General features: G+C 38.1%; 2 protein-coding genes across 4 annotated transcripts in view; both read right to left on the bottom strand.

Moving 5' to 3' along the window:
- Positions 1–16,099, bottom strand: part of dclk1a (doublecortin like kinase 1a) — a 47,978-nt gene extending 31,879 nt beyond the window's left edge. Inside the window, exons 1-3 of one of the 2 annotated variants that reach the window (XM_039676592.2) lie at positions 15,736–16,099; positions 14,400–14,777; positions 12,339–12,685 (exon numbers count right to left, since the gene is read on the bottom strand). In XM_039676592.2, the coding sequence (XP_039532526.2) occupies positions 12,339–12,685; positions 14,400–14,757 (705 nt within the window). In that variant the 5' untranslated portion in view covers positions 14,758–14,777; positions 15,736–16,099. The remainder of the gene's footprint in view (positions 1–12,338; positions 12,686–14,399; positions 14,778–15,735) is intronic. The other variant, XM_039676589.2, reaches the window with a different exon arrangement.
- Positions 16,100–16,584: 485 nt separating this feature from the next.
- sparta (spartin a) lies at positions 16,585–24,892 on the bottom strand. 2 transcript variants are annotated; one of them, XM_039676587.2, is made up of 7 exons: positions 23,967–24,892; positions 21,562–21,756; positions 20,153–20,294; positions 19,688–19,882; positions 19,453–19,611; positions 19,260–19,350; positions 16,585–18,761 (listed from the first exon to the last, which is right to left on the bottom strand). In XM_039676587.2, exons 1-7 carry the CDS (start codon positions 24,681–24,683, stop codon positions 18,545–18,547), a joined length of 1,716 nt encoding a protein of 571 aa, XP_039532521.2. In that variant the 5' UTR covers positions 24,684–24,892; the 3' UTR covers positions 16,585–18,544. The 2 variants fall into 2 exon arrangements, with proteins under 2 accessions (XP_039532521.2, XP_039532522.2); XM_039676588.2 differs by lacking the exon at positions 16,585–18,761 and adding an exon at positions 18,777–19,106 and having other exon boundaries at positions 23,967–24,891.
- Between the last annotated feature and the right edge of the window lie 1,422 nt (positions 24,893–26,314).

Raw genomic sequence — 26,314 nt, 5'->3', positions numbered from 1 at the left:
CTGTGGTTTCCTTTGTTCTAACCCTGTATTTATATCCTTGTGTTTTAGTTGTTCTTGGTTTCATTTTAACACAGTGTTGTTTGCATTATCCTCAGAGTGATCATTGGACTATTAAGAAAGATATTATTTATCTAATTTTGAGTGTACTAAAAAAAAGTAAAAAAAAAAAAAGAAAAAATTATTTTTGTTTTTTTTAAACAATGCCTAAATGGGCATTTAAAATTTTAGTCATTTTATAGGCCAAGCCAGTTGAATTTTGATTAAAAATAATCTTTAAAATAAATTTGCACTGATTAGTACATAACAGTCCAGTTAACTAAAACCAAAGCTATCAGTTAATTGTTTTTGTTCTTTAGCTTTTCATCTATTATTTATATATTTTATTATTTCATCTTTAATTCAACCACAACAAAAATGTGAAATGTTTCCTTGGCAGATAGCTGAAATAAAACAAGTTGAAGCACTAAAATAGCTAAAAACTATAAAATGAAATGAAAAATAAATAAATAAATAAAAACAATTACTAAAACTTATACTAAAATTGAAAATGAAAACTGAAAATATTAAAAGCTAATTCAAAATATTAATGCAGAAAATAATACTAAAATATCACTGGTCCACAAAAAGAACAATGTGTATTACGAAAATAAAAACAGTCAATTTTTATGCCATCGTGACCTTTAAAACTATTTATTTAAACTGTCTTCAAATACATGAATGTTAGTGAGAGACTAAAATATGCAAATGTTTGTGAGAACAGCACCAAACAGTCATTGGTTGGACAAACACAAAGCCCCGTCCCAAATTCAAGCCATTGGTTGAGCCAGGGTTGCCATGTCAGGCTGATCAGAGCGTGTGTTTTTACTTTTCAGGGAACCTACAAACAGATTACTGATAGTAGTATCTGCATATTAAACCGAGAAAGTTGAAAATATTCAACATAAAAAACTGCGCATTTCACAGTCCTCTGGTAACCTCACTACCCCGAGCGGCGCTGTCCGTGGTGCTAAGCGTCTAGCACTGCAACAGAGACATTTTCTCCATCGCCAAAGCGAATAGACCCTCAAGATGTTATCCCATGTGTTTGCTGGCAAGAGACAGAAACAAGCTCAAATGTGGAGAGAAATAACAAGTGCCTCAAAAGTGCAGCAATCAACACAAACAAAAGCACTCCTCCTTTACTTTCTCAAAGCACTCATTCAGGGTTAAAGTGCAAGCACCAGACTGGTGGTTAATCCCGTTAGTATCAGGTGATGGGACCCAGATTAGTCCCGGTCAAGAGGGCCGAATCTGTCGCCATGACAGAGGTGAAGAAATGTGACCCGCATGAGATCCAACGAGATGCCAGCTCATGCTCTCACACTCATCCTCAGCCCATGTGGACGCCCACAGACCTGCACATGCGTGTGTGTAAAGCAGCAAGGAGTCTGTAGGGGTACAAATGTAGAAAATCACACCGCAAGCTCATCCTACACACATATGTGCATGTTCGTGTGGGTGTTTGTGTGTGTAAATGTGGAGTGAGGGAAGAAAAGAAGGCTGCATGACAGCATTGTGATCGTGGGAGGCTAATGTCTCATCAAAACAGGCTGGTCCTTAAGCAGAAGAAGCTTATCAGACGACAGATTGAATTATTGCCCACCTCCATCTGAGTGTTCCTCGAGCCTCCGCACAGTGTTCAAAATAACTGATGTCTTTAGCTTGTTTTGCTTTCGGATGAGATGAAACGCAAGATGAATTTGACGCCCTGACATTTGATAATGTCAAATTTGAACCTCCTGACATCTTTTAGGTCCAGGAGTTTCTTTCTTCTGTGGAACACAAAAGGAGATGTAAGGCAGGATCTTATTTGTCTATAAAATTGAACAATTTAGGTGAGCTCTCGCGCTCCAAAAAGAACAAAATAGCACCATAAAAGCAAAGGGATGGCAAATAGAGGGAATGCGCGTGACGTCACCGTCGGCCTGCAGTTCCTCACAGTGAGTGGCAAAAAGACTATATGTTTTCAGCGTGAATGCCACGAAAAACAAACACAACACATATAAAGTGGGAAAGAGCTTTGCGATTGACTGTACAACTAGATTTGACAAAAATCGGAGGTATATTTTTACAGACTGCTATAGCTGCAATTCACAGAAACAACTGGACTCCAGTCAGCGAAAGCTGGATTTGCAGTTATCATTTTGTGTCAATATGCTGAATTTAGCTGTAAAACCATACCCATATATTTTGTATTGTTATATATATATATTAACAACTCATCAATTAAATATTTATCATTGCATATTCTGCATTAGATGTTTTTTAATAAACACTGACAAAAAAAAAAAAACACTATAAAGTTTTATGGCTGGACGATATGATAATATATATGAAGAGTTCAGATGCAAAAGCCTCTAAATGCCATTTGAAATTTTCTTCTTTAATGATGATTTTTTATCAAACTTTTATATTTAAGTTCAGTAATTTCACTTAAATAACAATTAATAGGTAATTATCATTGCAATTTAAGTGAAATCACTGAACTTAAATATATAAGCTTGATAAAAATTATCATTCTAGAAGAAAATTTCAAATGGCACTTAGAGGCTTTTGCATCTGAACTCTTCATATATATATATATATATATATATAACACTGATATAAGTGATCACCCGGATTTAGACCTACCAATATTGTATTTATATAAAGCGTTCACAGGCAACTTTGCTTTATGTTTAGGTCTACATTGCTTTTATTTCCCCGGTGTCGAAATCAGGCATACATAAATGGATCAGTGGATCTTTAGTAAGTTGTAAGGAACACTATATTGAGTCCAACATTTAGTTTAAATTGATAAAATTGTTCGTTTTAGTCGCATTTTCCCCTATTAAATCCAGTCACGCAGCAGATCTTTTGCCACTCTGTTCCGGCGGGAAAGTGACGTCAATGCATTCCCTCTATAAAAGCCTAAATTAAATCTGTGCGTCATTTAAACCGAATGTCTTCAGAACATTTTGACACAACCGCTTAATTCATAAATGGATCTCTTTATGAACTTTTAGAAGTGTCAGAGGGACCTTCATTTGTGTTCTGAAGATGAACAAAAGTCGGAATGACATGAGGGTGAGTAATTAATAATTTTTTTTTTTTGGGTGAACTAACACTTTATAAACTTGTCCATATGACTTTCACAACACTGACAATATGGCACATTAAAATGCATTGCCTCCATGTTTGATTTTTCACATTCACAAAAATATTAAGACGCCCAAATCAAGCCTGTTAGTATGATTTCTGACAGATCATGCGACTGTAAACTAGAGCCGGTCAATTAAATGCAGCCTTGGTGAGCATAAGAGACTTCTTAAAGAAAAATCCCCAAAGTTGAACAGTATAGTGTAAATTTTAGTCTGTTCCTCACACAAAACTATCACATGACTACCTTTTAAAGGGTTAGTTCACCCAAAAATGAAAATTAAGTCATTAATTACTCACCCCCATGCTGTTCCAACCCCGTAAGACCTTCGTTCATCTTCGGAACACAAATAAAGATATTTTTGATTGAATCTGAGAGCTGGATCAGTCCTATATAGACTGCCTAAGGGACTGGCTCTTGACGGCCCATAAAGTCATTAAAGAAAAGGTTTAAATATTCCATGTGCCTACAGCGGCTCAATTATAAGTTTATCAAGCGACGAGACTACTTTTTGTGCGAAAAAAACATAAATAACGACTTTATTCCACTATTCCATTACTTCCTTATGGGCGCATGCGCGAGAACTGAGACGAGGACGTTCTCCTTCGTCTACTTCTTGTTACCGGCTGCTCACCGCTTAGGAGTTTTACCGCCCCCTACCGTATAAGATGATGTGCTGATATAGCTGGAAGCGCAAAACTTTCTGTTTACAAGCAGAGGAAGATGCGCGCTGTACATACGCTTTTCAATTTGCGTATTTTCCGCACTAAAAGGTGCACTTAAAAGCCTTTAATTTTCTCAAAAAACGACAGTGTTCCTTCCCGGTCCCGGAGCGCCTTATATATGGATCATCATTTTATACGGTAGGTGGCGGTAAAACTCCTAAGCGGTGAGCAGCCGGTTACAAAAAGTAGTCGAAGGAAAAGAACGTCCTCGTCTCAGTTCTCGCGCATGCGCCCATAAGGAAGTAATGGAATAGTGGAATAAAGTCGTTATTTATGTTTTTTTCGCACAAAAAGTAGTCTCGTCGCTTGATAAACTTATAATTGAGCCGCTGTAGGCACATGGAATATTTAACCTTTTCTTTAATGACTTTATGGGCCGTCAAGAGCCAGTCCCTTAGGCAGTCTATCTAGGACTGATCCAGCTCTCAGATTCAATCAAAAATATCTTTATTTGTGTTCCGAAGATGATCGAAGGTCTTACGGGGTTGGAACAGCATGGGGGTGAGTAATTAATGACTTAATTTTCATTTTTGGGTGAACTAACCCTTTAAGGTTCATTTTATGATGATTTGTTTGGTCATTTTTAAAACAAGAGTAGCCTGACATTTTACACCAATATCTCCTTTATGTTTCATGGAAGAAAGAAAATCATGATAAGGGGTGACAGAGTGACAGAAGTCTTGTGTGCACTGTTCCTTTAAGAGTCATGGGAACAGCCCTAATAAAGTCACTGTCTGCTACAATGTGGAGCTTCTTATGATGAATTAGCTGCCATCTTTATCTCCTAAATCAGGCCTGCTAAATGCCAGGCAGACTACAAGAGCAGTTACATAAGATCTCAATTACATAAGACAGATTCTATGCCAGAAGTGGGAGGAGATTAGGATTCAGTTTGTTAGTACAGAACTGCGGCGAACGATAAAAGTCATGTCCTCCGAGAAAAGGCTACAGGAAAAAAAGTAGCTTCAGATGATCAGATTGTTCTCTAAGTTTCACTTGCTCTCTCATTAGAAAGTTCAGTGTGGACGTTATTATTACAGAACACATAAAACATAAGGGTCTGATTATGATGAATTAATTATGAGCGTTTCTCAAAGAGCTCATTTTCAAAGAACATATAAAGCAGCAAAACTTATGCGATACACAGCACTTGCCTAGAAGAAAAACATAACACGAAAAAATGAAAGGTGCTTGAGTTAACAAGACAGATATGAATGCCCCTCATGTTTTGGCTTCCATTGTGTGCAGTTTTGGCAGCAGACACACATTAAAATGATTTGCATTGAGAGCTCATTTGCTGAGCAAACACACACACACACCATGCTTTCATGCCCCAACACAAGCTGTTGACACTAAATTTCACATACTTGTATACACACAAAAACAGCAGACTGCTTAAAATCAGATCTCCAGATACCCGCTGTCTGACACGCCACGGCATACTCAGGATAAATGAGGATGGATGAGCTAAACCAACAACTGCACTTACATCAGGTAACAACACAAGCATCTGTGTCGAAAGCAATCTGCATGGCTCAATTCTTAATCTTTCAGTCAATTGTGAGTTCAAAGTTACCAGAGAATGCAACAGACTGGTCTACTTGAAATGTGTTTTTGCAATTTCTTTCTATGCAAGCGTGATAGACGGACATGTTTGACCATTGTGGGTTTTTTTGCAGCATCTAATTCACACAGACTGTGTTTAAAACATGAGATGCCAGGCAGAGATGTGTTCATTAAAGGAGTAGTTCACTTTTAAAAAATCTTTTGCTGTTAATTTACTCACCCCCATGTCATCCAAGATGTCCATGTCTTTCTTTCTTCAGTCTAAAAGAAATTAAGGTTTTTGATGAAAACATTCCAGGATTTTTCTCCATATAATGGACTTCAATGGGAACCAAACGGTTCAAGGTCCAAAAGACAGTTTCAGTGCAGCTTCAAAAGGCTTTAAAAGATTCGAGACGATGAATAAGGGTCTTATCAAGCGAAACGATCGCTCATTAAAAAAAAAAAAAAAAAGTTTCATTCAACAAACGAAATGAACGGATTGACTCTAAAAAAAGATTGGTTCATTTTGATGAACGAGTTCAAACAGGAGAGTCACAGAGAACAGAGCAATGCGAGCAACCGTTTGGTTCCCATTGAAGTGCATTATATGGAGAAAATCCTGGACTGTTTATCAAAAACCTTTTTTTTTTTTTGACTGAAGAAAGAAAGACAAAAGCAAAAGTTTTTTTTTTTTTTAAATTGAACTACTCCTTTAAAGGGATAGTAAATTATGACATAAGTCTTAAGTTGTTCCAAACCCACATACATTTCTTTGTTCTGCTGAACACAACGAAAGATATTTTAAAGAATGTTGTGGGACACCATAGACTTCCATCATTTTTTTTTCCATACTATGGAAGTCAATGGGACCCATCAACTGTTTGGTTACCCATATTCTTCATAATATCTTCCTTTGTGTTCAGCTGAAGACAGACATTCATACAGGTTTGTAACAACTTGAGGGTGAGTAAATGATGACAGAATTTTAATTTTTTTTTATGAACTATCCCTTTAAAAGTAAACTTTTTTAACTTGAGTGCCGTGTTTTTAAAACGCTGAGCGAGACGCTGCAAAAGATACGAGATGCGTCCACCGATTGCACTTTTACATATGAAGAGTTCAGATTCAAAAGCCTCTTCTAGAATGAAAATTTTTATCAAGCTTGTATATTTAAGTTCAGTGATTTCACTTAAATGGCAATGATAATTACCTATTAATTGTTATTTAAGTGAAATTACTGAACTTCAATATACAAGTTTGATAAAAATCATCATTAAAGAAGAAAATTTCAAATGGCATTTAGAGGCTTTTGCATCTGAACTCTTCATATAGAAAAACTATGGAAAAGCAGAAACGGCCCCTTTAGACTGAATGGCCCCTTTACAGCACAGTCCAGGCACATGAATCAGTAGAAAAGAAGGAATCTGTTTCCTGAAAAGGCTTGTTTTATTAATCCAGCACAGTGCTATTGCAGCACATTTAGCACCAAGTACAATACATGAGAACATTACTGAAACCCAGATTAAACTTCCATCCAAGATTGGGTTGTTAATCCAGATTTGGATTTTAATATGGATTTAACTCACCCAGGAAACAAAGAAATTCTGCTGACTGCTAAAACTGGGGACAGCGAGACCATATGCCAAAGGCTGTATATCTGGCCCTTTCATTGGACAGGAGGGGAACGAGAGGTGAGGAGAGCTCGAGAGGGGGTAAATGGCCCTCCAGACAATGGAGACTGAAAGACATGGCAAATTAAGCAGGGTGTGTGTATGCAATGGGGCGGAAAATCAGTTATGTCCATACGACAAACCCCAGGAAGAGCGAACACATGAGTGATTGCCGATTACACGCCTGCTATGTCTCTGTCTCGGGCCTGAAGCATATGCCAGAGGTCATTACGAATCAGTTGCAGTATGCAGGACACGTCTGCCTGGTTATTTGTGTGTGTGTGTGTGTAAATATAGGCTTAACGGCCTAAACCACTTATCGTACGTCTACCTCTCCCTCAGACTCTCCACACACTACTCCCCACAGTGACGTCACAAAGGCTCAGGCCGTTACTAAGCAACTGGATCACATCGTCATAGAAACTGTTGGGGGGGGGGGGGTGATCAGTTTCTTTGGAAGGAGAGATCATAAGGGAGCAAAAAGCATGGATAAAATTAGCTCATGTCCAAAGTCCTGTCCTTTGTGAGGAAAGACAAACCAACACTGCGCTTACCGCAAACACACCGCACAGTGAAGACGGACAGAAGAGTGAGAGTCTGTGTATGGTTGCGGACGATGGTAAACGGGTTATTTCTAACGTGTTAATTGTCAATTACGGCTGCATGCCCTCTTTGCTCCGTCTGTCAGTGGTGTCCTCCAGAAGCAAAACTCTGAGCCTGCACTCAGTACAACCAGAAATGGATCAAGGTCAGTGGCCATCTGAGGGGAAAAATCAGATGAGGCACAGAAAACTTATGTAATTCGGAACTATCTATAAGCAAAGCACCTGAATCAATCAATAAACTAGTGATGCTTGTCCAACTTATCCAGATACTAATGTGTTGTGGAAGGCTGGCAGGATTTTGCTTTGGGGTAGCTAGGGTGTTCTTGGTTGGTAAACAAAAGGAATGACCCCTGTCTCTCTCTATGGTACTAATTAGGGTGTCGCAAATGCAAATCTGGCCAAAAATAGATATTTAAAAGCTAAACTATCCAAAAAAAAGATACTGGTCAGTGTTCAATAACTGAGTGGTTTAACTCAACTGTAGCACAATGTTGGTTTTTATATTTCAAGAGCCATTATAACATGGACATCACTAATGAACACATATTTCAATTCCAAACTAAAACTGCACATGATATGCGTTATTAAATATTTTGGCTAATCTGATGATTTTTGCTGATATTAAACTGATACTTTTATCAGCCAATAAGAATGCAATAAGAATTTAATGTTTTATAAGGTTTTTGCTCACCAAGGCAAAAATAAATTGTAAATATATAATAGCAAAATTAATAATATTGTGAAAAAGTATTGCAATTTAAAATAGCTGTTTTCGGTTTTGAAATATTTTAAAATGTATTTTATTCCTGTGATGGCTGCATTTTCAACATCATCTCTCCAGTCTTCAGTGTCACATGATCCTTCAGAAATCAATCAAGACACCAATTTTTATCAAATTTTGCTGTTTAATATTTTTGTGGAAAGAAACCATGATGCATTTTTTCTAGGGCTGTCAAACGATTAATCGCATCCAAAATAAAAGTTTGTGTTTACATAATATATGTGGGTGCACTGTGTATAATTATTTTATATATAGAAATACACACACACACACATGCATGTATTTTTAAGAAAAAAAAATATTTATAAATAAAATATAAAAACAATTTTTTTAAAATATATAATAAATAAATTATATATAAATCTATATACAGTATATACATGAACATATTTCTTAAATATATACAAGCATGTGTGTGTATTTAAATATATAAAATAATTATACACAGTGCACCCACATATATTATGTAAACACAAACTTTTATTTTGGATGCGATTAATCGCGATTAATCGTTTGACAGCCCTAATTTTTTCATGATTGCTTGAAGAACAATTTTATGCATCCTTTGAATAAAAGCATTGATTTCTGTCAAACAACTGTACTGACCCCACCCTTTTTTAGTGGTAATGTATTACCAGCTCTATTTACACTAATCAACATAACCCAAAGAATTCCACAGATCCTTTTTCACCAAATCACTCCAGAAATAGTTGCCACTGACAATATTCATCCTATTACTGCCAACTGCAGTGCATTTAGTGAGATGATAACTCACACAGCATTCAAGCACACGCATCTAAGCACACACATTTATACCGAGCCGTAGTATGTTTTGCTCTTTTCTGGTACAACATCACTGCGTTTTACATCATAAAACCTGTCACAACCCATCCTTCACTTCCTAGTAAAACTCCAGAGAGACGTCTCACCATATAAGATGGAATAAGACCTTGATCTACTGTCTCTGGCCTCATTATACAGGTTATCAGAAAGGTGTCATGAGACTCACGCAAAGACCCAAAAACCCAGATCTCTCGTGATCATGAGCTTTTTCCATTCAGTCACATTTCATTCCCACATTGAGACATTGGCTACATGCATCTCACATGCATTCTACCATCTCATGTCTATTTTTACAATCACGACAGGTGCTGCTACAGACATCAGAGGAAGATGTTATAACGAAAAAAATCACTGAAGACGTCAAGGCCTGTCGTTTGACACATGAATTCAGACTCGCATGAACAGAAGGAACACACATTTGCCACACGACAATCTGTAGCTTGAAGAAACATATTTACAATTTTTTAAATCACATTCATCCTTAACCTTCCTCCCATGCGAGTAATCAGATTGCAGTCCATCTCCAATTCTTTGCATTTATAATTAGCTTTCCAATCCACTGCTTAGAGATGAAATATGCATCTCTGTTTGGAGTACATTACATTATACTGAACCAGGGCAGGAGATAAACATAAAGGAGATAAGCAGAAATACATCTTTTTCTTTCATAGGGCACAGGCAGGTTCATTTACATTTATTAGCATGCTAAAACTTATGGTTTGTTGAATAATATCCGGACTCAGCTCTACACCAAACTCTCACTTAGCACTTTAAATGTAATATAAAAATCAGAAATCCTTTTTTTTTTTTTTTTTTTTTTGGCAAAACAATATGAGCCTATCGCAAAAGGCTATACTATAATACCAATATAAGACCACAAAAAAAACAGCACAGTCTTGTTATGTAGAAGATATTGAATTACTTCATGCTTCAACAACACTGAACTTATCTAAAAATGGCTTTAGAAATTACATTAACCACCCGATTTACTTTAGTAACTCATCAAACAAAGCACAACAACAATAAATGTTGACATATCTGCCTCCACACCTGGATCCTGCATTCAAACTGAACAAAAAACAGGAAATTTTACATTTATTGCTTTGTTAATTGTACACCTGAACTTGTTTCACTTGTCATGCATTTTTTTTTTCACTAGCCCACCCACATAGATCCCTCTGCTATCTCCTTTTACTTTCTCCCTTTGTCTATCCTTCCTGGTTTCTGTTGCTTCATTGTATTCATAATTGTATCAGGACAAAATCATGTCCTGTAACTGTGTCTGGCCAGGCTTGTTCAATAAACGGCTCCCTCAGGCCCAATCGATCTTTGTTCTAAAAATAATGCTAGCCATAATGCTCTTACTTTATCTGGATGGTGACCAGGGCTGTGACGCCTTACCTCATAACCTCTGCTATCAGATTATACCGGAGGGAGAACGTCTTTTTTGAATCATGTTTCATGCAACAACTGAAAGAATTTCATTTTAATTTTTTAATGCATATATTTGTCCCTCAATACAGCTACTCTAAAAAGCCAATAAATCGTCTCATGCACGACTGCACATTCTATGAAGCATCTGCAATTCCAATCTGTCTATGCTCCAGTTTTCCAAATTCAAGGTGATTTAGAGGGTTTTTAAATAGAAAAGATGAAGTCTGAAGATCTGAGACACTGGCAGAGCCACCAGCACAGAGATGAATGGAGATTCATGTGGAGATTAATTCGTTTTTAATGAATTTTTCAGCCAAATGGCGTCTCCTTATTTGCACATTTTACCTGGCCGAGAAGAGACACGTGTCGTTGAGGGATGCTCTTGTACAAAACCTGGGATTTCAAATTAAACGTTTAAGATTTTGAATGAAAAACATTATGAAAAATTCGAGACATTAGTCATGTGACTCCTTTGTAACATAAGGTCAGATTTGCTTCCAATGAAGCATGTGATGCTCAATTCTCATTCTCAAACTGAAGCTCATGTAGCTTGAGTGATAAAGGGGACAAACCAAATAGATTATTTTTTTCAAAATCCACTTTTCACTTTTTTTTCCTGATAATATAATTTGTTATAAAAAAATTAAATGAAAATAAGTACATTTGAACTTATTTACAGCACTGTGAAAACATTTTCATGATTTGTAATCACAACATTTTTTCTTTTGTCAAATCAACTTAAATGATTTGAGTAGTTCAGATAACATAATATTTTGAGTTTCTGATCTCAATTAACTTTCCATTTCAATGGACTTAAAAAAATGAAGTAACCTGGTTAACCTTCAAATTTCAAGTTAAACCAACAATATTTTTTTACAGTGAGTGTATGATCAAATTTATTTATTTTTTGTGTTTGTGTGTATATATGTATATCATCGGAGTGTGTTATGCACGTGTGTGTTATTCTCCATGCGTGGGGAGGGCACGGCTGTTTCAGAGTGGCATGAAAAGGTGGGAGGAATTTAAGCGAGAGCATGAGTTATTTCTGTATGCTCGCTCATTTTGAGTCTGCGTGGGCAAAGACACAGAATCCCATTCATAAACTAGACTCGATCTGCCATAAATCTTGCTGCAGGTTAGGCAGAGACATTTGAAATAATGAGACCTCATTATTCATAATTCAAGGCTTGTGGTATGAATTCATTACAAAGATTTAATTACAAGAGCCACATTGTTTGGATGTTAAGCCCCCATATTTCTAGGATATTCCTTAAGGATTTACCAGAGAAGAACAATTCATCACAACACTTTAAGGTCTACGATTGAGTCGAATGATTACAATCACATAGGAAGATTAACTCAGCTGAATCATTTCTAACATTGCATGTCAATTATCTGGGACACCCAATGTGCAATCCCAGTACCCTTTCAAGTTTTCAATGCCAGTTCAGCTTACATAACAAAACTATCACTGTAGTCGTCAGAGGTAAAATCACATGAATGAATCGACTCAAAACAGATTTTCCAGTATATTGAATGAGCATTGAATCCTACCTGTTTTCCCTCAAGGGTGTAGATCCTCTTGACAACGCCAGAATCGAGCTTTATAGCATCTGTAATGTCCGTGAGAACTTGCTCAAAGGAGTGGGCCGTCTTCTTGTTGAGCAGGATGCGAACTGCCTTGCGCGGCTTCACCCCGCTGCGGATGACGGTGACCAGTTTGGGTCTGATGAAGTCTTTGCCCTCTTTGGACTGCGGTCCTGATTTCGAGCTTGCTAGAGATGTCGGGCACTTGCTGGAACCCAAAACCCTCACATTCACAGACCAGTTAGGGTTGTTGATGTTGTTGGAGTAGTCGAGTTTTTTAAAGGCTTCGGTGGAGCCGCACACATAACTCTCACCTATAATCATTAAAAGAACATACAATATTTACACATCTTCAATAAAAATGATGCGTGCTTGACATTCATTTTTAGGATAAAAACCTGAGGCACTGCCTGTCATAATGCATTGATTTAAGCTAAAGTCATGCAGACTTAAATGCTCATCATTGAGTGGCCTAATTTTTCATCCTACTGCTCTCTCACCTTCTGTTTTTTCGGCTCCAGAACTTCCTGTAAAAGGTCTGAACCATACAGAAATGCTTTCACACTAGAAACGAACCAAACCTATGTTCAGTTTGATCCGGACCTTTTTCTTCACCGTGGTCCAGGGTAGGTTTCACACCTGTAATTTTGATTCGGACCAAACTGAAAAGTCTGAAAGTCCGGACCAAACAAGGTACAGTAGGTGTGAATGGGCCCTCAGACAGTGTAGATATGTTTTCCATTGGGGCAAATTAAGCCCTTTCACACCTGCCTTGTTTGGTCCGGGCCTTTTCTGACTTTTCAATTTGGTCCGAATCAAAATTACAGGTGTGAAACCTCTCCCAGACCACGGTCCGGACCAAACCGACGAAAAGAGGTAGCCTCGGTCCGTATCAAACTGAACAAAGGTTTGGTTCGTTTATAGTGTGAAAGCATTCCTGTATGGTTCGGACTTTCAGACCTTTTAGAGGAAGTTCTGGTGGTTCCCGCATAGCAGAAAAAGGAAACTGCTGCTTTACCGAGATGCTATTGGCTACTTTAAAAAAGGGGGAGGAGCTGTTTGATAATGCCCCACCCTGTCTTCCTGTTTCAATGGAAATTACATCAACCCAATGAATAATGCCGCACAAGGCACTTCAGTGGGCCTTTAAAATAGTATTAAAGTTATAAGCCATGAATCAAGCCAGTCAGCTATGGTGAATCACAACACTACAAACTTTGATTTAAAGCTAAAGAGTTTTTAAACGCAGACAAAAAGATAAGGGTGGGTTACATGCAGAGGCGGACAGAGTACACAGCTTCATTACTTAGTAAAAGTAAAGATACCCCTTGCTAAATTTTACTCAAGTACAAGTAAAAGTACTACAGTCAGATGTCTACTTAAGTAAAAGTACCGTTTTTAAAAGTATCAAGAGTACATTTTCTAAATATTGCATTACTACTGCCACAGTGCTTACATTTATTGACAGAAACGTCCTACATGGAGTCTCCTAAAAATGTTAGGAGAATGTAAAAGGAAGTCGTTTTCAGCTTTTTACCATGTTGCTTTATATAACAAGAACATTTTCGGTTTTGTCTCTTATCTAAATGGAGTTGACTTTGGTGATTGCTGACAGGCTGTCCCAATCAGTGGCGCCTGCACAATCCAATCACGTTTGAGAGGAAAACAACAAATTGTTCTTTTCCCATTTTTTTTTTTTTTTTAGAAGTAGTAACAGGTACTCACGCTTATGGATAGAAATGCAGTGGAGTAAAGAGTACAATATTTCCCTCTCAAATGTACTTAAGTTGAATTTTGACGGATCTATACTTTACTCGGGTATCATTTTTGACTTTACTTAAGTACTTTACTCAAGTAGGCTAAATGTACTCCGTTACTGTCCGGCTCTGGTTACAAGACAGGGAAAGAGGGAAACTGAGGGAAAGAACTACAATCCCATGAAGCAATACTCATTAGGCTACTAAAAATACGCATATAAATGTTGATTGTAGTAGACTATACAAATATAATATGTAAAGAACTTCTTACCTTCCACCAGCTGTTCTATACTGGTGATTTTTTTGGATCCATCGATTGCGTAGATGATTCGGACCCCTTGAGGCAGGTTGACGTTGTCAGAGAGGGTTCGGGTCAGGTCGGCCAGCAAAGCGTCAAAGGTTCTAATGCGGTCCGATGAGATGGCATATACTACGCCGTTGAAGTACCTGTCCCCGTTGCGGTAAAAGCGCACTTTCTTCGCCTTCTTCTCCGAGCTCAGAGTTTTGAGGGTGCGCGTCCGGTACAGGCTGCAGTGAGCGCTGTGAGTGGGGCTGAGCAGCCCGTTCGCCCGTCCCGCGCTCCGGCTATGGCGATGCACTTTGTGCCTCTCGTCAAAATGTTCCTCCATGTCGTCCAGTCAAATTAGGGCTAAACCGTGAGAATTAAATGTGGAAAAAAAGGAAATTACCAAACGAGTAAATGTAATCCTTGCATGCTCTTTCAACCCAGTGACACACACAGCCTAGATGTGAATTGATGTCTCGTCTGAAAATAACCTTTTAATGACAGCTTAGTACATGTTTCTTGGAGCTCGTTAAATCCTGCGTCTGTCACACTGTTGTCTTTAACAGTCTTTGACATGGCAAAACACTAAAGTGTGTTAGCTGTGCAAAAGTGTAAGCTGTTTCTTGATTTCAAGAGGATCGATGTAAAAATCCTTGATCGAGTTCAAAACACGCCATGTTATTGAGGTCTTTGTATTCTTATTGCTTTCATATGCTATTTATAGCCTATACATTTTTACAACTAGCCTATTTTGGATTATTGACACTAAAATAGATTTTAGACTAGCCTACTGTCAAGTGAAAAGTGCATAAATGAACACTTCATCGTATTTTTGTTTTGTTTTGTGTTTTTCCAAAAGTTCTAAACACTTTTCCCAAGTATTATTTGAAGCAAAATCATTTTAGTTAGGAATATCAAGAGATTTTTTTCTACCTAAACATTTCATGAAAATATCAACATCTGAATAAAATATTTAAAAACATGCAGACACAAACAATTAGCCTATTTTTTAAAATATATATATATTTTTTTTTCAAGAATACATCACATAGAGTAGACAGTTTGACTACGTCGCACAAACATAAAACTTACTTTTAATTCTGTAATAAAAACTTTTTAAGTCATATTTGTTTGAGTTCAATTTTATCAACTTAGATCCGGTCAAAATTGAACGTCACGTCAATGACCATTTAATGCGAACAATTCAAATGAATTAGAATGACCAAAACAAATAACATTCTCTAACAGACAGGTCAGAATATTTGCGAGCTTTCTGGCTATTTTATTTTGCTGCAGACAATAAATAGATATTTCTACTTGCCTAAAGGTGAAGATGTCGGTAATGTTGAAGATTTCTTCTGAATGGTCACGATTCAGATGTTGAGTTGTGCTGACAGGAGTCGTGATGTGAGCCCGGCTCCTCCTTTGTTGTCCCGCAGAGGCTGGCTGGTCGGTCGGCAGCTGCTGCTGGCTCTCTCTCTCTCTCCGTGTCTTGCATTGGCCGCTTTCTCATTGAGATTCAGCCACGTACCGCAGACCTGCACATCCATCCCTCCCCACACAGACACACACACACACACACACCCCGCCCCGTCTAGGCTGCTCTCGAAGCTCCGTCACGATTCAGAAAGAACATGTGGTACCACTGCTCAACCTCTTTTATCATTCGAATAATATTTACAACAATTAGTGTCTTAAATGTAATGTGGGTTTATACTGAAATTACATATTATGAGATACATTTTCTTAACATTGACTCTTAATAATAGCATTCAAGTGGCCGCAGAAACTGTTTTTTGGGCGGGCCCGTGGAAAAGTGAGAGGGCCAAAACACTTATATAGTAGTAAAACCTTAGTATAATAATAGTTAAACCTTATAGAATAGAAAAATTAATTGAAAAACTGCCAAAACAGTTAACGTACGAACATGAACGACAAATGATGATTTGTCGAATATTGCAAAATGAAGTTGTAACGTTACACATTTATTTTGCAATATTCGACAAATCGTCATGTTTAAAGGGCTAGTTCACCCAAAAATGAAAATTCTGTCAGTATTTACTCACCCTCATGTTGTTCCAAACCTCTATGTGTTTATTTGTTCTGCTGAACACAAAGGAAGATATTTGGAAGAATGTTTTAATCAAACAGATCTCATTCCCCATTGACTACCATAGTATAATGGTAGTCAATGGGGATTGAGATCTGTTTGATTAAAACATTTACTTTGGAATTCCATAGTTAGACCGTCGGGTAGTGGGAAAACCATACAAATGTAACTTTTAAAACGTTTTGTAATCCTATCAAGATCGCCGCATAATGGAGTGCAAGAATTGTAAAATATTGGGGAAGATAATTTGGTCATTTCTAATTCAGTCTCCGGAACAACTGCCCTGGTACGTTTGATCATGTACAGACCTTCTCCATCTAGCTACACTGTGAAGTTTCTTCTCCAAATCAGCCAGTGTGCTCCTCAGGTCAGACACTGAATTCTGCAACATGTCCCTTTAAAAGACGAAAGTTACATAAAACGATTTCATACAATTAATTGGGTGTAATAGCTCGATTTGAAACTGCATTCTGACTTACTTGAACTCTCTCTCTCTTCCTCGACTTCTGCTTGCAGTTGGGAATGGGATAACTCATCTTTTCTGACATTAGTTTCTCCCATCTTTAGTCTGGATGGGTTTCACTTCTTCTGTCATGCGATGCTGATTGTTGCGCTGTATTCATGGCAACGACCCTGTTCACGCGATCACTCAACACAGTTGTGGCCAAAACCAGTGATGTCCGACCAAGGACCATTAATTTCCTCCATCTTACTTTTTTATTTACAAAAAGTTGTGTCTGGGGTGTAAAATTAATGTACGCGTTCGGAACGTTCCACGTTCCAATTGTATCATTAGTCATGATGACGCAATGAAATTGTGTAAACGTCATGTATGGCCAAGGGGTCATACCAAGCTTGTACTCATTACCACCCTATTACTCAATAAATCACTGCTGTGGCAGGGCAGGTGTTAGCTATATTATAAGATATTGTTTTGTGGGGTTTAGAGAAAATGGCCCGATGGCGACTCAGTCCCCTGACCTTGAATCCATTGAAAAAAACATTGGGAAATTATTAACCTGAATTGTGATAATTAATGCAGGTTTAACAATGAATCTCAACTTTAGAACGAACTTCTAAAGGTTGAAAGGAAGTTAAGCAGGACACATGCATAAAGTTGCCTAGTCAACACTGAATTTGGTTGCTGTAATCAAAAACAATAGCCTACTTTATTTCTTGTAAAGTAATTTTCTTTTTTTTTTGCACAATAAAATAAACCCCATATATAATTATATATCGTATATCAGAGTTTTCCTTTCTTGCTAAATAATTTTGTCTTTTACCTTAACAAAGTTTAGTGTATTCTTCTTTCCAATATAACATATTCCTAATATTTTGATTGTTTAATAGAACCTGTGTCATTTTAAGTGTCATTAAAAGCATTTTTTTGTGCAAACATCCCCCTTAGACATTACTTTTGGCCACTATTCTAGATGCTGTTACCTTACCTAAATTAATAACCTTTAACCTGGTTTTACTATTTACAACAACACTGTAAGTTGATGTTTGACAAATGTACATTCATATCAAATAGAAGGTATGCATGAAGAAACTTACTAATTTTATCAGCCTACAACTATGGGAGTTGTACACAAAAGTTACAAAAAGTAGCAGTTAGATTTTTCAGTTAGATACAAATACAGTAAAAAAAAAAAGTTACTATGATTTTTTTTTTATTATTATTATTATTTTTTGTAGTAAACTTTAATGAGGCACTTGCTAGAAGATTAACTTGAGCTACAATAATGGCCCAAAGGGCGCAAAGTGCTAAATCCTAAATGTAATTCCTAAATTACATGCAATTGTTTCCTTCTAAAAATATAACCCTCTGAATATTTTAAGAAAATAGAAATATATTATCTGTAAGTAAGGCTGTAACAAAGGTAGAACATTTGACTAATACAGTGTCTAAGTGCATCTCTCTGTAAACATTACACAGTATCTCATTATCAATACAAAATGATCATATGTGCTACAAGAACATACACGATAAAAGGTAAATCATGACAAAATGATTTCCTTATTTTTTCTCATCCTGCCCTTCTATAGGCGGCTTTTCTTTCTCCTTAGTTCCGTCACTTCCTGACTCATCCTTCACCATTGCTTTTGCAGTTTGCTTGCCTGTGCTCTTCAGTACACCCTTGATGCCCAGATTGTCCACATTAAACGCTGCGACACCTACATTGACAGCCGACTGTACTGCAGTGTCTGCAGCTTGTCCTGCCTCGTCTCCATACCTGATCAAAACATGGAGGTATTCTGAGCTGACAGGAGTGATTCAATGAGGTGTAAACATTGTCTGACTATTGATTCTAAAAAAAAGTGAGACATTTAAAAATGAACAGAACATGGCAATGTTGCATTCACCTCAGTTTTAATTCAGAAAGCACACTGACAGACCGTTAATAAGAACAAGAGCCTTCTCAGCAACTTCTGAATCGTCATTAACTCTCAAATAACTCAAATAAGGCACTTTGGGTGTATTAGAACTTGGCATTAGTCAAAGAAAATGCAGTGTGTTTTTACCCGCCACCATTTATATTCTGCTAGGGGGGTCCAAGAGGTTTCCTAGACCCCTAAATCTGAAAAAGCAACAGGAAAGAGGAGTAAATTAAACCATTTCCCAAAGCAATAGCAAAAAACAAGAGTAGCAGGCTATTGGCGGGGGAAAAGAGTAATAGGAAAGTAGAAGAGAAACCCTGAATCTTGAAGAGCAATAAATAAAAAACACCTACTTGTGCCTCACAGTAGTCACCGTCTCCGAAGTTATACTTTTGCCAATAGTTTTTGCTGCTGTCTCCAGACTTGACCAGAGAGTTGATAAACCTGCAGTTTACAACAAAATTAGCTTGACAAATTTGATATACTAAATCAAGCAGGATAAAAGTAAAATGGAAAAAGCCTTTTTCAGGACATGCATTCGGTTACCTTGTATGCTGCTTCCAGCCACCAGCTTGGCTCCATCCATTTTGGAGCAGCCGTCTTTGCTTTTCTTGAGGGATTCTGGGATGAGTTTGCTACTGTGTTTTTTCATGTGTGGAGCGAGTTCTTTCCCAACTCTATCTGCTACAGCAGCGACTCCATCCACTGGCGAATAGAACAAAATGTGTTATAAATCTTTAAAAAAAAAAAAAAGATAAAACTGAATACGCCATTGTTTTACCTAGAAACTGGCTGACTTTCACAGCACCCCCAGTGGCCTGCTTGGCTGCATTTAGGCCCTTGGTGACCTTGGGGCTGACCTCTGCTGGCGTCTCCTCTGGGGTGATGTTTTCTCGTAGCTTAGTTGCTCCTCTCTGGATTGCTTTACCGGTCACTTCAGCTCCTCGCACAAGCTCCCGACCCAGCCAGGAGGTCCCTGAGGGGACAAATCACAATACCGCCATCACATGTATTTCTTTTAGAGTGTATGAGAGTGGCCTCTAGTGGCGAGTTTTAAAATGTACCAATAAGGTGTTCAATGTGTGCATACTATCCTATCAAGGTAAAAGTGTGCACAATTCAACAAAATATAATACGACAAACAACTTTACTCAATTTCTACTTCAATAATAATCCCAGTTATCTAATGAGATACTTATAAACATTCCAGTTTTTGGTGACTTTACTCTGATGGTGAAGTTCAGACCTGCTAGAATGCTCTCTGACATTTTTTCACTCCACACGGGAACAGGTTTCTCCTCCCCTCCTGGTGATTGTGTTTCTGAAGGAGGAACCTTCTCACTCAGGTTTGTGTCTTTTCCTGTAGCACCACCTTGCTCTTCATCTACCTTAAATAAAAAGGACTCAATTATAACCAGTTTGAGGTAGTAAACTTAAAGAGATACTTCAGGATTTAGCATTACGCTCTGTATTAGTGGAAAACCTGTAGTATTTTCGAATTACCGTGCTTTCCACTCTCACATCCCCCTGAGATGAGAGATTTATGTATTTTTTGTCTGGAAAAACGATTTTTGCGTCATCTGAGGATTTTTTGTCCAGAGATTAAAGACTACGGTCAGTAGTCGGGTCTGTTCCGCATGTCCTCAACCTGCCCATAGAGGGCGATCTCACTCACAGAATGAACACATACTGTCGGCCATCTTGTTCTGGAAGCTAAGCTAGCAGGCTCTTGTTCTGTGGAGAAAGCTGAGTAGTCTGGGTTACCATCCTCTTTTTCCCGGACACGTCCGGCCGTCGATGTCCGAGATTCAGCTTTTGCTTTTTCATTGTTTACATGCACAGCTTTTGTATCAATCTAACTGAATTCGTTCCGATTGGTGAATCTGAATGTCGTGTTTACATGAACGCTAAACAAGTGATCGGTTGATGTGCGTTTTAACATCGCTAAGAAAATTCCCGCTCCTCCGTGAGAGATACGAGACCGGTGCGTCTCACAGGTGTCGCTCATCGGTAATCACGCCACCGACCTCGCGCCGTTCTCCCGCGGCCGTCCCGCTCGCCACAGGAAACATGATGAACGGCGAATGTAGAACGCAAAAGCCACATCCCGGACATTTTGGGCGATCTCGAAACACATTTTCGGGCACGGAGACTCACTAGTAGCCTAGACTTGTTGTTTAACTACTGCACTCTGTTACCAGTAGGCGTGGCCTCCTAGGGCAGCGAAGTGCATTCTGGGAGTTTTTGTCTTTTCATCTACATAAGCCAAAAATACATTTTCTGGCTTTTCTCAGTCTAGAAAGCTCCAAATTCAAAAATAATTTCACATTTCTTCTGCATAAATGACCCATTTTAAATACACATTAATCTTTCCAGGGGTGAAGTATCCCTTTAAAGGATAACTTTACCAATTATGAATAATGCATGAAGCGTGACTCACATAGAAGTCACTTTGTGTGAGCGCCTCAAACCCAAACTACGTGGGAAAATGTTTCGCCCTCACACAATCCTCCGGATCACATGGATTCCTATTGAAATGACTGGATTTTGCCAAATAATGTTAAATGTGGCCGGACAATTAGAAGTAATAGAAAACTAAATATATAGATTCAGAAACAGCTAAACATTTTTTTTTTCTTCTCTGAGTTTGATTACCTGGACCCTGAGCTGTGCCAACACTGACAGCTGTTGCTGGAACCGATCCCGGTCCGCCGCAGGCAGCTCTGAGGACAGCACAACCCCGACGTAGGACCCTGGCACTCCTGCTGTGGTGTCAGGAAATGTGAACACACCTTTGTTGCTAAGTAAGATTGGGGAGTCAGGGTACAGTGGGTAGATCCAATCACAAACCTGCAAGCACAAAATTAAGAGTTTCTTACATGATCTTTTCCTAATCTTCTAAAACGAAACATTTGAAACTGAGTTTCAGGAGCCTGCAAGAAGAGAATATGATAATCATTCTGTCATCAGAAATAATTTATCATGGTTAACTTATTGTAGTGACAGACGATCAGTGCCGAAGTTATGACGTCACTTTGTAGGCCAAAACGCGGAAGTGAGTTAGCATTTTAGCACTCCCGGTTCCCTCGCTCTAAAGTCTATGGGTTTTTTGAACGGGTTTTTGCTAAATCGCCTGAAATAAGGTCTGTGGTGAATAAAACTCTAAATATTTTCACGTTTTGATCTAAGACATAAAACACACCAGTTATAACCTGCCTGTGCTTTTTATAACTTTATTGCGTCTGATTGTGTTTTTTAAAACTTTATATAGGCTTCAAAATGTATAAATTTTGGATTAACTCGTAAAGATTATCTTGATAGACAAAACGTGTAGCTAAGGGTCACAACTCTTAGTTAAACACAGATCTTATTTTTTGCGATTTTCCAAAAGTCTATGGGGAAAATGCTTAGCTTTTCGATCGAGGGAACCCAACCCACGCGCCGCTAACTTCCGGGTTGTCCTACAAAGTGACGTCATCACTTCGCCTCTATAAAAAGATTAATTTATGCGTATTGGATGTCACTATGCATATGAGGGAAAACTGGGGTCAAATGAGACTGGAATTTTATTGCATATTTTTGGGCGCTGTGCAACCATTCACAATGCCCCCCTTTGTTCTGGACGGCTAAAGTGGGACAAAAGACCACTGCGGGACACATGCAGCAGTTATGTTAGAGAGTGGACAGCACGTGTCCTACATCAAGCCCCAGAGCAATGGGAGCACTGGACAACTATCAGCCCTCAAACTGGAAATCTGCCAATCCTGCACAGAGCCGACAGTCAGCTATTCAATGATTGTATGTGCTGAACCAGCGTGCAGACTGACTCTGTACAAAGAGCCCTGGCGTCATCCGTAAGGCTGTTTCTAGCACTGCATAAACCAAACAAACCTAAAGCATTTGATACAACCACCACAGACTCCGGTTGGGCTGGCTTTTGCGGGTTTGAAAGAAGAGGTGGAGCAGCAAAACCAGCTTTTGATGTTTGAAAGTGAATCATTTTTAAGCCATGTCAGATATAAGTGACTAACTGAGAGTAACTACCTCGAGTTTAAAAGCTGTCACAAATAAAAATGAATCTCAATCCTTCTCTTAATAATACACAGGGTTTACTTCTCTCTGACTGTAATTGTATAACATGATGAGCATGTCAGTAATTTCAATTATTTTGGTGACGTTCAAGAATAACCAAACCCTACATAGACGTAATTCTTACTAATAAAAATACGCCCAGTTTTTCATGTGATCATCACAAGACCTCTCTTGTGTGCAAGGAAAACCTATATTTCAAGGTGGTGAATAGTTTGCTTACAGGCTGGATAATATATGATGTGATGCTAGTTTAGAAAAACGAAGATGAAACTTTGAACTGAATATGTTAATTCATACACACAAAAAATAATTTTCTTAATAAATATTTTTGTCTTGTTTGCCAGTAAAAATATGTATAAAAAAGTTACAATGTTTTCGTACTGCATTTTTTAATTTTAAGCATAAATCAAACAGAATTCAAAGTATTTTCTGTTTAAAACAAGGAAAATACGTCACAATTATTATATTTAGTTAATTGTTAAATTTTATGTCCTGTTTTCAATTTGATTTTGTCATTTTTATTCGGTTTTTTTTATAATCCCATATTTATTTTTATTTCAGTTTAATTGTAGTAGGCTACTTCAATATTTATTTCATTTCTCATTTTCGTTTAAGTTGTTTAGGTTTTTTATTTAATATTTATATTTTATTTTATTTCAGATTTTTTTTAAACAATTTTGGTAAAAGTTAACATGAACTCAATGAGCAATCCATTTGTTGCTGTTTTTGTTAATCTTGGTTAATAAAAAATACAGTTGCTCAACATTGTTGCATTAACTAATGTTAATAATATTTGCATAAAGTGTATTAGTAAATGTTGAAATTAACATTAACAAAGATTAATAATAAGGTAAACTGTTACCTTATTGTAAAGTGTTACCCAATTTTTAGTTTTATTTAACAATAACACAGCTAGAGAATAAGACAAACAAATGAATACAGAGATATTGTCCAAACACAATATTTACCTGTAGGTAGGCTGGGGCATAGCCAGCACTCCTGTCAGAGTTTTGGCTGCTGTATATTATTATTCGTAGGTATCCTGGATAAGAAGGGGCGCTGACATGACCCTCAGCAGACACAAAGAACATCTGCACCCCACTGGGCAAGAACAAAATCTCCATGCCAACCTCTCTAAGATTGACTGGGGCGAGTGCCTGACGCTGGGGCTGAGCAGCTTGAAATGGCCTGTTGCCTCCATGAGAGAGTGAGAGGTGCCCATCTGTTGGTTGTGGAGTGTAGGCTGGTGGAAGCTCACTGGGTACAGTGGTGCCCACCATAGGGGAGGCAGGACGAGCAGGGGCCCCTCCTGAAGCTGAGAGGTGTGTTCTGGTGTTAGATGCTAGTGGCTGGGGGTCCTGGAGGACAGGAAGGGTCGGGTAAAGGCGCTGACCCGGGGTCGCGGTGGACTCTAGCACCCCTAGACGAGAGGTGATGATGCTCAGAGTCTCGTTCATACTCAGCTGCGTCTGTCGCGCGACGTCCCAGTCGCGTCCGACGCAGCGCGCGCCCTGTGTGTTCACTTCGAGCCCTCCGAGAAGATGCCGCCTGCCCAGTCTGTACTGAAGAAGAGCTTGCTCCTTATTCCCAGTATCATCATACTGGAGCCCCGTGTTCAGGCAGTCCAGAGCTTTCGCATAGCTCTCGCGAATGGCTCGAATTTCAGCCGGATCTGATGACTCCATTCCAACGCCAGGACACTTAGACGAGAGATGACTGTGCGGTTAAAAACTAAAAGTTACTATTAGTTGTCTGCTTTACGAGATAGCTACTTGGGAAAAGAGTCACAGTCGGGCTGCTCGAAAATACAATTAATACTAACAACCAGCTTTTGTGACCAAGCAGGTTCAACCAGATTACGGGGGAAAAAACTAAAACAATGTTCATAGCGCGTCTGGTCACTATAGCGCTCCAGGCGCGGAAAAAATAAAAACACCAGAAAGAATAAAATGAATATCACAGGGCGAAACCTGTTCGTCTCGATCCATACCCAAACAGATTTCAGCTTTCTAAAGTTAAACACGTCATATAAGCCTACATAAGATAGCCGTAATGAATAAATAAACAATGGAACGATTAAAAAAAAACTCAGCATGGATAAAACTGAGTTAACCTGCTTTTCGGGAGGGGATTCATACAGTAAGCGCTAGAGGTCGTTGTTTACCATAAAAACGGGACTACGGAAGAGGATTAGGGCCAAGCAATAATAAAAAAATAAAACCATCTAGAGGTTGAAGTCATTATAATGCGAGATTAAACTCGTTAAAATTCGAGAAAAAAGTCGAAATACAATCTCGAGAATAAGCTCATTAAATATCGAGGTTAAAGTCATTACAATGCGAGATTAAACTCGTTAAATTTCGAGAAAAAAAGTCGAAATATAATCTTGAGAAAAGTCGTGTTTCGAGAAAAAAACTCTTTAAATTTCGAGAAAAAAAAGTCCAAATACATTCTTAAGAATAAACTTTTTAAATTGAGAATAAATTGGCCCTTATCCTCTTCCGTAAGGGACTAATGATGAAATCACAGCTAGAAAAAATTACTTTATAAATGTTTATATTTAAGACTAAACTCCTTTTCCAAAATTAGTTTTCTACATGTGATCTTATACCTTTTTTTAAACTGCCGACATTCAGAACTGACTTTGTCAGGGTAAATTATTTGACAAATTGATCCAAAAATATTACACACATTCAAATGCATTTCCACTATCTGAAAAATAGTGAAAGGGTCTTAAAAAAAATGGGAGTAAAAAATAAATAGATCATAAAAACAAGTCTTAGTTACAACGAAGACTTGTTTTTACTTCGTTTTTAGTGTCCAAGGAACATTTTCTTTCTTGGAATCCCAAATCAATGATTGTAGCACAAGATTGTACCCCACACATAACTTGGTTTTGACCATCACTTTTGTAGTATCCCTGCTTGCCAGTGTAATGAGGCCAATATGGAGTGGATATTAGTTGAATGGATCACATCTTTCAAATAAAAGCCTGAATTTCTCTGCCATCAGCCTCAATCTTAAACTCACTAAGGCCTTATTTTCTGATGCACTGCCACCACTACTTCCGAGAAAAGATACAGCTTTTCCTCCATCTTCTATAAACCCAACACGGGCAAAAAGGCTATTGTGCTGCGCTGCCTGCTAGAACGCAAGATTTCTTCAAGAGGAACTTGTGCATTTTCTAGTTTAAGACAAACTATGGAGCCCTGACAGTATGTGCCCTAACAGGTGCTGCTAATGTCTCCACTTTTGCCAAAAAAAAAAAAAAAAAAAAGAATAGATATTTTTGGCTGAAGGTGGACAGCATACATTA

The sequence above is a fragment of the Pimephales promelas genome, chromosome 23 (assembly GCF_988280905.1).
Source record: "Pimephales promelas chromosome 23, fPimPro1.hap1.1, whole genome shotgun sequence".
NCBI classification, from domain to species: Eukaryota; Metazoa; Chordata; class Actinopteri; order Cypriniformes; family Leuciscidae; genus Pimephales; species Pimephales promelas.
This window is presented reverse-complemented; position numbering and strand designations above follow the sequence as displayed.

Coding starts and splice junctions, on each gene's coding strand:
- sparta (XM_039676587.2), bottom strand. CDS start 24,683: ATGGAGTCATCAGATCCGGCTGAAATTCGAGCCATTCGCGAGAGCTAT. Junction 21,757..23,966: donor ATGCCCCAGCCTACCTACAG/GTAAATATTGTG, acceptor TTGTGCTTGCAG/GTTTGTGATTGGATCTACCC. Junction 19,612..19,687: donor GAAAGTCAGCCAGTTTCTAG/GTAAAACAATGG, acceptor TCTATTCGCCAG/TGGATGGAGTCGCTGCTGTA.